Source organism: Pecten maximus, chromosome 13 (genome assembly GCF_902652985.1).
Source record: "Pecten maximus chromosome 13, xPecMax1.1, whole genome shotgun sequence".
NCBI classification, from domain to species: Eukaryota; Metazoa; Mollusca; class Bivalvia; order Pectinida; family Pectinidae; genus Pecten; species Pecten maximus.
The window spans coordinates 18,475,940-18,488,132 of record NC_047027.1 but is presented as its reverse complement, the minus strand read 5'-3'; the positions used below and the strand labels follow the sequence as shown (position 1 = coordinate 18,488,132).

General features: G+C 36.1%; 2 protein-coding genes across 2 annotated transcripts; both read left to right on the top strand.

Annotated features, from left to right (window-relative positions):
• The first annotated feature begins 223 nt into the window (after window positions 1-223).
• LOC117340516 lies at window positions 224-806 on the top strand. Its single transcript, XM_033902276.1, has 2 exons — window positions 224-481; window positions 640-806. Exons 1-2 carry the CDS (start codon window positions 301-303, stop codon window positions 804-806), a joined length of 348 nt encoding a protein of 115 aa, XP_033758167.1. The 5' UTR covers window positions 224-300.
• A 1,278-nt stretch (window positions 807-2,084) lies between these two features.
• LOC117340515 lies at window positions 2,085-2,666 on the top strand. Its single transcript, XM_033902275.1, has 2 exons — window positions 2,085-2,341; window positions 2,500-2,666. Exons 1-2 carry the CDS (start codon window positions 2,161-2,163, stop codon window positions 2,664-2,666), a joined length of 348 nt encoding a protein of 115 aa, XP_033758166.1. The 5' UTR covers window positions 2,085-2,160.
• The last annotated feature ends 9,527 nt before the right edge of the window (window positions 2,667-12,193 follow it).

Here is a 12,193-nt window from a genome sequence, read left to right as displayed (position 1 = left end):
ATACCTTAATTCTATCAACTTGAGTTAAGGCTGTATGATACCTTCTATCAACTTGAGTTAAGGCTGTATGATACCCTCTATCAACTTGAGTTAAGGCTGTATGATACCTTCTATCAACTTGAGTTAAGGCTGTATGATATAGTGTTGGGACGATGATCGGTAAAGATCGATTAGCGATCGTTTATAGCATCTAGATGCCGATGATCGATGGCAAACATCAACAATCGATCATCGGCAAATATAAAAAGGTACCGAAACGAACGAACCTCAGTATATGTAATCGAACGCGCCCGTACAAAGATGGCGGCCGCTGAAGAAAATCTAAGGGAAATATACCCAAACCCAGGCTCCAAAACGAAATCAGATGTTTGGAAATTCTTCGGATTTTATAAAATTAATGATAATGAACCACCATCAAAAAAGAATTTGGATACAACGCAAGCTGTTTGCCGTCTATGCCGCAAGATTTACAGAAATACAGGTAAGTTCTAGACCAAGCTAACAAACTCGTACGGCAGACGTTAACATGTGTTTCATTTGTAAACTCAAAATTGTATCAGCCGTTTAGAACGCTTGTCAGTTATATATTTATTATCTTTGAACAAGTATCAACTTAATGTTTTCTTCCGTCGTTTTCAGGAAATACTACGAATTTCAGAGCCCATATTGACGGGGAACACAAATTACCGTCGGGAAATTCCACACAATCGCGATCAGACAAAGTTGAAACAAAATTAGTTCAACCAACAATATCGGCTGCATTTGTCAAAAGATGTGATGTTGTATCAGGATTTTACAGAACATAATTTATCTACTATCCACTAGTATCTAGCTACCCCAGTAGCCAAATTGCAAAGACATTAAAAACAATCATTTCCAGGGAGATTAGAGTGCATGTATTGTATTTGCATTTGTGAGTTTTTCACCCTTGTTCATGTTCAATAAATGTTTACTATTATTTTCTAGTGAAAAAAATGGTGTGTCAAAAATGTCAAAAACTGTCAATTGTCTAGTCAAGAATGTTTAGTTATTGCTCTGTTATACTAAATTGTTATTGTTTATCAGTTTAATAGCTCAATTGAGCTGTTTTCATTGTTAATAAAAATATTGTTTTTCTTGATTGTAGCTTTTTGTGATTGATGTGTCCTCATGATCAGTAATTAAAATTATTTTGAGAAATCCTCAAATCCCCAAAAACATATAAAGTTGGAACACCCCTTTTCTATAGTGCTTAAAGGAACTGGTTAAGTGATTCATTAAGTGGCATTAACATATTAGAGACTTTATCATGTTCAACAGGAAGTTATGTTTCACATATACTACAGAGGGGGTGAAGCATACAGTACACATACAACACAAAATAAAGTAAACAAAGGCAGATAACTGAAAACAGTTTATTTCCATGCTAAGTTACTAATATTCAATGGAATTTTAAAGATATTAAAGTTATAAATGCATTGGAAAAGCAAACCGATTATTTCACCGATTATCGGATCGAATAGGGTATCCGATTCCAACCGATGATCGATTATGATTTTCAACCGATTTCCCAACACTAGTATGATACCTTCTATCAACTTGAGTTAAGGCTGTATGATACCTTCTATCAACTTGAGTTAAGACTGTATGATACCTTCTATCAACTTGAGTTAAGGCTGTATGATACCTTCTATTAACTTGAGTTAAGGCTGTATGATACCTTCTATCAACTTGAGTTAAGGCTGTATGATACCCTCTATCAACTTGAGTTAAGGTTGTATGATACCTTCTATCAACTTGAGTTAAGGCTGTATGATACCTTCTATCAACTTGAGTTAAGGCTGTATGATACCCTCTATCAAGTTGAGTTAAGGCTGTATGATACCTTAATTCTATCAACTTGAGTTAAGGCTGTATGATACCTTCTATCAACTTGAGTTAAGGCTGTATGATACCCTCTATCAACTTGAGTTAAGGCTGTATGATACCTTCTATCAACTTGAGTTAAGGCTGTATGATATAGTGTTGGGACGATGATCGGTAAAGATCGATTAGCGATCGTTTATAGCATCTAGATGCCGATGATCGATGGCAAACATCAACAATCGATCATCGGCAAATATAAAAAGGTACCGAAACGAACGAACCTCAGTATATGTAATCGAACGCGCCCGTACAAAGATGGCGGCCGCTGAAGAAAATCTAAGGGAAATATACCCAAACCCAGGCTCCAAAACGAAATCAGATGTTTGGAAATTCTTCGGATTTTATAAAATTAATGATAATGAACCACCATCAAAAAAGAATTTGGATACAACGCAAGCTGTTTGCCGTCTATGCCGCAAGATTTACAGAAATACAGGTAAGTTCTAGACCAAGCTAACAAACTCGTACGGCAGACGTTAACATGTGTTTCATTTGTAAACTCAAAATTGTATCAGCCGTTTAGAACGCTTGTCAGTTATATATTTATTATCTTTGAACAAGTATCAACTTAATGTTTTCTTCCGTCGTTTTCAGGAAATACTACGAATTTCAGAGCCCATATTGACGGGGAACACAAATTACCGTCGGGAAATTCCACACAATCGCGATCAGACAAAGTTGAAACAAAATTAGTTCAACCAACAATATCGGCTGCATTTGTCAAAAGATGTGATGTTGTATCAGGATTTTACAGAACATAATTTATCTACTATCCACTAGTATCTAGCTACCCCAGTAGCCAAATTGCAAAGACATTAAAAACAATCATTTCCAGGGAGATTAGAGTGCATGTATTGTATTTGCATTTGTGAGTTTTTCACCCTTGTTCATGTTCAATAAATGTTTACTATTATTTTCTAGTGAAAAAAATGGTGTGTCAAAAATGTCAAAAACTGTCAATTGTCTAGTCAAGAATGTTTAGTTATTGCTCTGTTATACTAAATTGTTATTGTTTATCAGTTTAATAGCTCAATTGAGCTGTTTTCATTGTTAATAAAAATATTGTTTTTCTTGATTGTAGCTTTTTGTGATTGATGTGTCCTCATGATCAGTAATTAAAATTATTTTGAGAAATCCTCAAATCCCCAAAAACATATAAAGTTGGAACACCCCTTTTCTATAGTGCTTAAAGGAACTGGTTAAGTGATTCATTAAGTGGCATTAACATATTAGAGACTTTATCATGTTCAACAGGAAGTTATGTTTCACATATACTACAGAGGGGGTGAAGCATACAGTACACATACAACACAAAATAAAGTAAACAAAGGCAGATAACTGAAAACAGTTTATTTCCATGCTAAGTTACTAATATTCAATGGAATTTTAAAGATATTAAAGTTATAAATGCATTGGAAAAGCAAACCGATTATTTCACCGATTATCGGATCGAATAGGGTATCCGATTCCAACCGATGATCGATTATGATTTTCAACCGATTTCCCAACACTAGTATGATACCTTCTATCAACTTGAGTTAAGGCTGTATGATACCTTCTATCAACTTGAGTTAAGACTGTATGATACCTTCTATCAACTTGAGTTAAGGCTGTATGATACCTTCTATTAACTTGAGTTAAGGCTGTATGATACCTTCTATCAACTTGAGTTAAGGCTGTATGATACCTTCTATCAACTTGAGTTAAGGCTGTATGATACCTTCTATTAACTTGAGTTAAGGCTGTATTATACCTTCTATCAACTAGAGTTAAGACTGTATGATACCCTCTATCAACTTGAGTTAAGGCTGTATGATACCCTCTATCAAGTTGAGTTAAGGCTGTATATGATACCCTCTATCAACTTGAGTCAAGGCTGTATGATACCTTCTATCAACTTGAGTTAAGGCTGTATGATACCTTCTATTAACTTGAGTTAAGGCTGTATTATACCTTCTATCAACTAGAGTTAAGACTGTATGATACCTTCTATCAACTTGAGTCAAGGCTGTATGATACCTTCTATCAACTTGAGTTAAGGCTGTATGATACCTTCTATCAACTTGAGTTAAGGCTGTATGATACCTTCTATCAACTTGAGTTAAGGCTGTATGATACCTTCTATCAACTTGAGTTAAGGCTGTATGATACCTTAATTTTATCAACTTGAGTTAAATCTGTATGATACCTTCTATCAACTTGAGTTTAGGCTGTATGATACCTTCTATCAACTTGAGTTTAGGCTGTATGATACCTTCTATCAACTTGAGTTAAATCTGTATGATACCTTTTATCAACTTGAGTTAAGGCTGTATGATACCTTCTATCAACTTGAGTTAAGGCTGTATGATACCTTCTATCAACTTGAGTTAAGGCTGTATGATACCTTCTATCAACTTGAGTTAAGGCTGTATGATACCTTCTATCAACTTGAGTTAAGGCTGTATGATACCCTCTATCAACTTGAGTTAAGGCTGTATGATACCTTATATCAACTTGAGTTAAGGCTGTATGATACCCTCTATCAACTTGAGTTAAGGCTGTATGATACCTTAATTTTATCAACTTGAGTTAAATCTGTATGATACCTTCTATCAACTTGAGTTAAGGCTGTATGATACCTTAATTTTATCAACTTGAGTTAAATCTGTATGGTACCTTCTATCAACTTGAGTTTAGGCTGTATGATACCTTCTATCAACTTGAGTTTAGGCTGTATGATACCTTCTATCAACTTGAGTTAAATCTGTATGATACCTTTTATCAACTTGAGTTAAGGCTGTCTGATACCTCCATCAACTTGAGTTAAGGCTGTATCATACCCTCTATCAACTTGAGTTAAGGCTGTATGATACCTTCTATCAACTTAAGTTAAGGCTGTATGATTCCCTCTATCAACTTGAGTTAAGGCTGTATGATACCTTCTATCAACTTGAGTTAAGACTGTATGATACCTTCTATCAACTTGAGTTAGGACTGTATGATACCTTCTATCAACTTGAGTTAAGGCTGTATGATACCTTCTATCAACTAGAGTTAAGACTGTATGATACCTTCTATCAACTTGAGTTAAGGCTGTATGATACCCTCTATCAACTTGAGTTAAGGCTGTATGATACCTTCTATCAACTAGAGTTAAGACTGTATGATACCTTCTATCAACTTGAGTTAAGGCTGTATGATACCTTCTATCAACTTGAGTTAAGGCTGTATGGTACCTTCTATCAACTTGAGTTAAGGCTGTATGATACCCTCTATCAACTTGAGTTAAGGCTGTATGATACCTTATATCAACTTGAGTTAAGGCTGTATGATACCTTCTATCAACTAGAGTTAAGACTGTATGATACCTTCTATCAACTTGAGTTAAGACTGTATGATACCTTCTATCAACTTGAGTTAAGGCTGTATGATACCTTCTATCAACTAGAGTTAAGACTGTATGATACCTTCTATCAACTTGAGTTAAGACTGTATGATACCTTCTATCAACTTGAGTTAAGGCTGTATTATACCTTCTATCAACTAGAGTTAAGACTGTATGATACCTTCTTTATCAACTTGAGTTAAGGCTGTATGATACCTTCTATCAACTTGAGTTAAGGCTGTATGATACCTTCTATCAACTTGAGTTAAGGCTGTATGATACCTTCTATCAACTTGAGTTAAGGCTGTATGGTACCTTCTATCAACTTGAGTTAAGGCTGTATGATACCCTCTATCAACTTGAGTTAAGGCTGTATGATACCTTATATCAACTTGAGTTAAGGCTGTATGATACCCTCTATCAACTTGAGTTAAGGCTGTATGATACCTTATATCAACTTGAGTTAAGGCTGTATGATACCCTCTATCAACTTGAGTTAAGGCTGTATGATACCCTCTATCAAGTTGAGTTAAGGCTGTATGATACCCTCTATCAACTTGAGTTAAGGCTGTATGATACCTTCTATCAACTTGAGTTAAGGCTGTATGATACCCTCTATCAACTTGAGTTAAGGCTGTATGATACCTTAATTTTATCAACTTGAGTTAAATCTGTATGATACCTTCTAGCAACTTGAGTTAAGGCTGTATGATACCCTCTATCAACTTGAGTTAAGGCTGTATGATACCCTCTATCAAGTTGAGTTAAGGCTGTATGATACCCTCTATCAAGTTGAGTTAAGGCTGTATGATACCTTAATTTTATCAACTTGAGTTAAATCTGTATGATACCTTCTAGCAACTAGAGTTAAGGCTGTATGATACCTTCTATCAACTTGAGTTAAGGCTGTATGATACCTTCTATCAACTTGAGTTGAGGCTGTATGATACCCTCTATCAACTTGAGTTAAGGCTGTATATATGATACCCTCTATCAACTTGAGTTAAGGCTGTATATATGATACCCTCTATCAACTTGAGTTAAGGCTGTATGATACCCTCTATCAACTTGAGTTAAGGCTGTATGATTCCCTCCATCAACTTGAGCTAAGGCTGTATGATACGTCCCCTCTATCAACTTGAGTTCAGACTGTATGGTACCTTCTATCAACTTGAGTTAAGGCTGTATGATACCTTCTATCAACTTGAGTTAAGGCTGTATGATACCTTCTATCAACTTGAGTTAAGGCTGTATGATACCCTCTATCAACTTGAGTTAAGGCTGTATGATACCCTCTATCAACTTGAGTTAAGGCTGTATGATACCCTCTATCAACTTGAGTTAAGGCTGTATGATACCCTCTATCAACTTGAGTCAAGGCTGTATGATACGTCCCCTCTATCAACTTGAGTTAAGGCTGTATGGTACCTTCTATCAACTTGAGTTAAGGCTGTATGATACCTTCTATCAACTTGAGTTAAGGCTGTATGATACCTTCTATCAACTTGAGTTAAGGCTATATGATACCCTCTATCAACTTGAGTTAAGGCTGTATGATACCCTCTATCAAGTTGAGTTAAGGCTGTATGGAGGTGGAGGAAAGCCAGAGTACCCAGAGAAAAACCACCGGTCTACGGTCAGTACCTGGCAACTGCCCCACGTAGGTTTTGAACTCACAACCCAGAGGTGGAGGTCTAGTGTTAAAAGTGTCGGGACACCTTAACCACTCAGCCCCTGTGGCCCCCAGTGTAGAGGTGGTCTCTGGTTAGGTTCTACTATACTAGTAGAAGATGTGGTCTGTCTGGACAGGTTTTACTGTACTAGTAGAAGGGGTAGTCTCTCTGGACAGGTTCTACTGTACTAGTAGAAGGGATGATTTCTTTGGACAGGTTCTATTGTACTTGTAGAAAGGATGGTCTTAATCTGGACAGATTCAAATATAGTGATATAATAAACATTCTCTTTTGACAGGTTTTACTGTAATGCCAGTAGAGGTGGTCTTTCTAGACAGGTTCTACTGTACTAGAAGGGGTGGTCTCTCTGGACAGGTTCTACTGTTATAGTAGAAGGGGTGGTCTCTCTGGACAGGTTCTACTATACACTATAGTAGAAAGTGTGGTCTCTCTGGACAGGCTCTACTGTAATAGTAGAAGGGTTGGTCTCTCTGGACAGGTTCTACTGTAATAGTAGAAGGATTGGTCTCTCTGGACAGGTTCTACTGTACACTATAGCAGAAGGGTGGTCTCTCTGGAGAGGTTCTACTGTAATAGTAGAAGGGGTGGTCTCTCTGGACAGGTTCTACTATACACTATAGTAGAAGGGGTGGTCTCTCTGGACAGGTTCTACTGTAATAGTAGAAGGGGTGGTCTCTCTGGACAGGTTCTACTGTACACTATAGTAGAAGGGGTGGTCTCTCTGGACAGGTTCTACTGTACACTATAGCAGAAGGGTGGTCTCTCTGGAGAGGTTCTACTGTAATAGTAGAAGGGGTGGTCTCTCTGGACAGGTTCTACTGTACACTAGCAGAAGGGTGGTCTCTCTGGAGAGGTTCTACTGTTATAGTAGAAGGGGTGGTCTCTCTGGACAGGTTCTACTGTACACTATAGTAGAAGGGTTGGTCTCTGGACAGGTTCTACTGTACACTATAGCAGAAGGGTGGTCTCTCTGGACAGGTTCTACTGTAATAGTAGAAGGGTTGGTCTCTGGACAGGTTCTACTATACACTATAGTAGAAGGTGTGGTCTCTCTGGACAGGTTCTACTGTAATAGTAGAAGGGTTGGTCTCTCTGGACAGGTTCTACTGTACACTATAGTAGAAGGGGTGGTCTCTGGACAGGTTCTACTGTACACTATAGTAGAAGGGGTGGTCTCTCTGGACAGGTTCTACTATACACTATAGTAGAAGGGGTGGTCTGTCTGGACAGGTTCTACTGTAATAGTAGAAGGGTTGGTCTCTCTGGACAGGTTCTACTGTACACTATAGTAGAAGGGGTGGTCTCTCTGGACAGGTTCTACTGTACTGACTGAAGGGGTCAGGTCTCTAAAGGTCATATAAGACAAAAATCAAGAATAATATCATAATAATACCCAGTATTAATTCCTTCACAAAATTTTGAAAAACTCATTCATAGAAAACTAACCAATTTTTGAACAAACATGATTTGATCAAAATAATCCCCATATCTATTTACTTGTCTGCCGTCAATTACATACAAAGCTTGTTTTTATCATTAAATGAATTCTTACATTTCAATCAATTTGGAAAAAAAACACATAACTAGATTGTAATGAAATGGGTGAGATTAAATATTGACACATAATTGGAGGCAAATCTAACAATGACTACTATCATATTTGGTTCACATATGCATAATCACTTCTCCAATTTGAAGATTGTATGGTTAGCTGAATAGTTATCAACTATAAAACTTCTTATTCAATATGTTAAGTTTTCTTAACAGTTTAATTTAGAATCCTTAATGATCCAGATCAATAAAAAGACACTGAATGGATTCAACTCTGGAAAATGAATTTCATAATTAATAATTTGATTTTCCTTTTTTTTTTCAAATTTATTTTTAATGCTGCAGAGCTCTTTATAATATGTACAAAATCAACAAAAGCTGTCATTATTCATGTCATCAAAAAGCTCAATTCCTCTTCAGTATGACGTAACAGAATGAAGTTTTCTTCCAATAAAACACCTAAAAAAATATTCCAAACTTTGGTACGATAATTGCTCAACTCCTCTTCAGTATGACGTAACAGAATGAAGTTTTCTTCCAATAAAACACCTAAAAAAATATTCCAAACTTTGGTACGATAATTGGAATTCATTTCAACGTCTTTTAAATTTTGTTAAAGACTGCAGATGGATTCTTACAGAAAGTAGATTAAAATACCGGTGTGTGCTGCCTTCTGGTAATATAATATATAAATTATATAATAATTATGTCTGTTTTTATAGGTCAATTGACATTTTTTTCTTTAAATTGGAGATGTCATGGCTTTTACTGCATGTAATGATTTCGCTGCATTGGTATAGGTATAAATATACATTACCGGCAGATATTTAATCTTGTATCATATATCATCCATGAATGCCACATACGTAAAACAGTGATTAATTCATTTAAACTGAGCTTATTCCACACGTTTGGCAGATTAATATATATACATAAATATTAGTGGTATAACAATTCACCGATGCATCGATGTATTGGATGGCAGTGTGGTGCATCAATGCATCGTCTATCCTTGATTCGCATAGCAATACCTATAAATTTGTAGTTATCTCCCTTGACCAATGTTAGTTTACGTTTTGTAGTAAACAACATGGCTGACAAGCTGTTCCAGCTAGCGGCTTATAAAACTGCCTTCTTTCAAATCAAAATTATCCAAATTGAAGAATGCCTTGTGGGGAAACGGACAAAACGTATGTTTTTTGTAACAAATGTAGACAAAGACTCAAATATTCCAGAAATACCACAAACAAAATATGACTACTGTACGATGGGATACCAGATATCTGATGGATCATCAGCTTCTCATATATCGTGATGAGTATTGTATCGTGACCCCTGTATCGCAATATGAATCGTATCGCTGCCCACCTTGCAATACACAGCTCTGCTAAATCTGTAAGTGAAAATATTCAACAGAACTATGTACATTTGTATTTCAGAGTTTGCGCTTAATTAAGCCATCCCTATAGCATTTTGAATCATGGAAATAAACAAGAATTCCCCGGAAGTGGATGTGTCGCCTGAGCAGCAAAGTTTGGCGATTACTAGGAAATAGATCTTTCACTTAAAGAAATAATTTTAAAGTGGGGAAAAAAATTGACAAAGAGCACCTCATGAAGTTTGAATTTGATCCACCCAAGAGAACTGGAGTTATTGCATGGAAACAGATTTTCTATTTTTAGTCACAGTGACCTTTACCTTCAACCTTTGGACCTGAAAAGCTATCCCAAGCAAGTACTTTTTGTAAGGAAGACCTGCATGAAGTTTGAGTTTGGTCGCCAGAAAGGAAATGAGTTTGGTTGGCCCAAGAGATCTGGAGTTAAAGCATGGAAACATATTTTCTATTAATAGTAACAGTGATCTTGACCTTTTACCTTCGACCTATATGGACCCATGAAAAAAACAATCTCCTGCAAGCATTTATGTTAAGAAAAAACTGCTTGAAAGATGAGTATGATGCAAGGGGCCCAAAGGAACCCGAGTTATCACAATTAGGAGAAATAATTTCTATTTTCAGTAATAGTAATAGAAATTTAAGTGTTAATTTGTCACTGTTGGTCTTCTATATTTCCAATCGGAAAAGTTAAGGTCAAATTTTGGAAAATACAGGGCCAATTTCAAGTTGTGATTTGACCCTAATACTGCAAGGACCCTACAGACACCTGACCAAATTCCTAAGGTTGACTGTCAGTCTTAAACCCTGATCTGAAACGGCTTCCTACCTGTTCCTGGTATAAGCAGTGTTCTATGGTAAACAAGGTGTTAATGTAATATTTGTTTTAAATTCGCCCTATACGTTAACTGAAGGAATTTAAATGCTTTTGTATTGGTCAGCAGTGGTCAGTACCGGTCAAGCTTTGTTGTGGTGTTATTTGTAAACATTCCATTTCAGACCAATCCATACTTGACCAGCCATTGTTTGTTTATAACATATCCATGATAACTGTCCTTTTGATCAAATCGATGACCTCAGACCCCAACTTTCCACCCGGCTCTTTTTTTTCGTCTGATTCCCAACCAAACCATGACGTTGTGAAAAATTACAAAACTCTGAATCATAGAATTTGTTAAGAATTGATAGTTGACCATTCCCAGCACTTCGATGTTGCTTATATAGCACAGTCATGGAAGGAACTTCCTGTCGGTTGATATTAGAACTCTTTTGTCATGACATCACTTGCAGGATAAACGAAAGAATATTTTCCTTTGATAGGTTCCGAACTCCTACAAATATTTACGTAATTATAGCATAGTGAAATCATGAAGGAATTCTCGTACACAAATAGTAAATACACAATTTAATGGCAATCTTTAGACAACGATCTTTATTGTATAACATACTACAAACTAGGTACCTAAGGCAATATACAGCTATCTACCTGCCCTAAAATAAGTGCCTATACTCTGAGGATACAGCACTCTTTAACGACACAATCACCCTCCTATATAACCCTGGTTAAGATTTTGTGAGTGTGTGCATGTTTTTACCCTTCTTGGTTATGGGGCTGAGGCCCTTGAAATCAGTAAATTAAGGGTAAGAGATTTTGTTGTATTTTATAAGAAGTCAACAAAATAATTTGGCCAATCTTTTTTATGCTTATCGCAATACAATTCCAACTTCAATATAGCTTTATTTTCCACATTTTCAAATTGGGAAAGTTCAATTAAAAAAAGATGTTATTTTGCATTGGAAATGGGAACGAAATATGATGCCCAAAACTCGGCCCCAAAATCTGGATAATAATAAAGACTGCATATTATGATAAGATTTATATATGAACATTACATAATAACCATGATTATGATTATTCAAAATATATTGATATACACGTATTTACAAAATTTAGATACATATATCACGTTTATAACTGAAGCAGGAAATCAAATAACTATATATAACAAATAACGCCCCAAGTTCCTCTTATCATACAAAACCAACAATTAAACTTTATGACCACAAAATCTCTACCAATACTGTAAAACCTGGTGTTTCTATACTGTATAACGACACTGTCAAAACACTAATTCCATCGTCTTTTCAACCTGGGACTTTTATGACAAAAAGAATACCATTGAAATGAGAAAAGTGGCAGAAAATCCCTTGATCCTCCATAAGCTGTGGCCTATCAAGAGTGATTATTGAGGCTCAACTTATCTAATCAATGGTGTCCCAGCC

Excerpts from the sequence above, each read along its gene's own strand:
- LOC117340516 (XM_033902276.1), top strand. The coding sequence starts at position 301 with ATGGCGGCCGCTGAAGAAAATCTAAGGGAAATATACCCAAACCCAGGC. Across the intron at positions 482-639 it reads CAAGATTTACAGAAATACAG|GAAATACTACGAATTTCAGA; the intron begins GTAAGTTCTAGA and ends CGTCGTTTTCAG.
- LOC117340515 (XM_033902275.1), top strand. The coding sequence starts at position 2,161 with ATGGCGGCCGCTGAAGAAAATCTAAGGGAAATATACCCAAACCCAGGC. Across the intron at positions 2,342-2,499 it reads CAAGATTTACAGAAATACAG|GAAATACTACGAATTTCAGA; the intron begins GTAAGTTCTAGA and ends CGTCGTTTTCAG.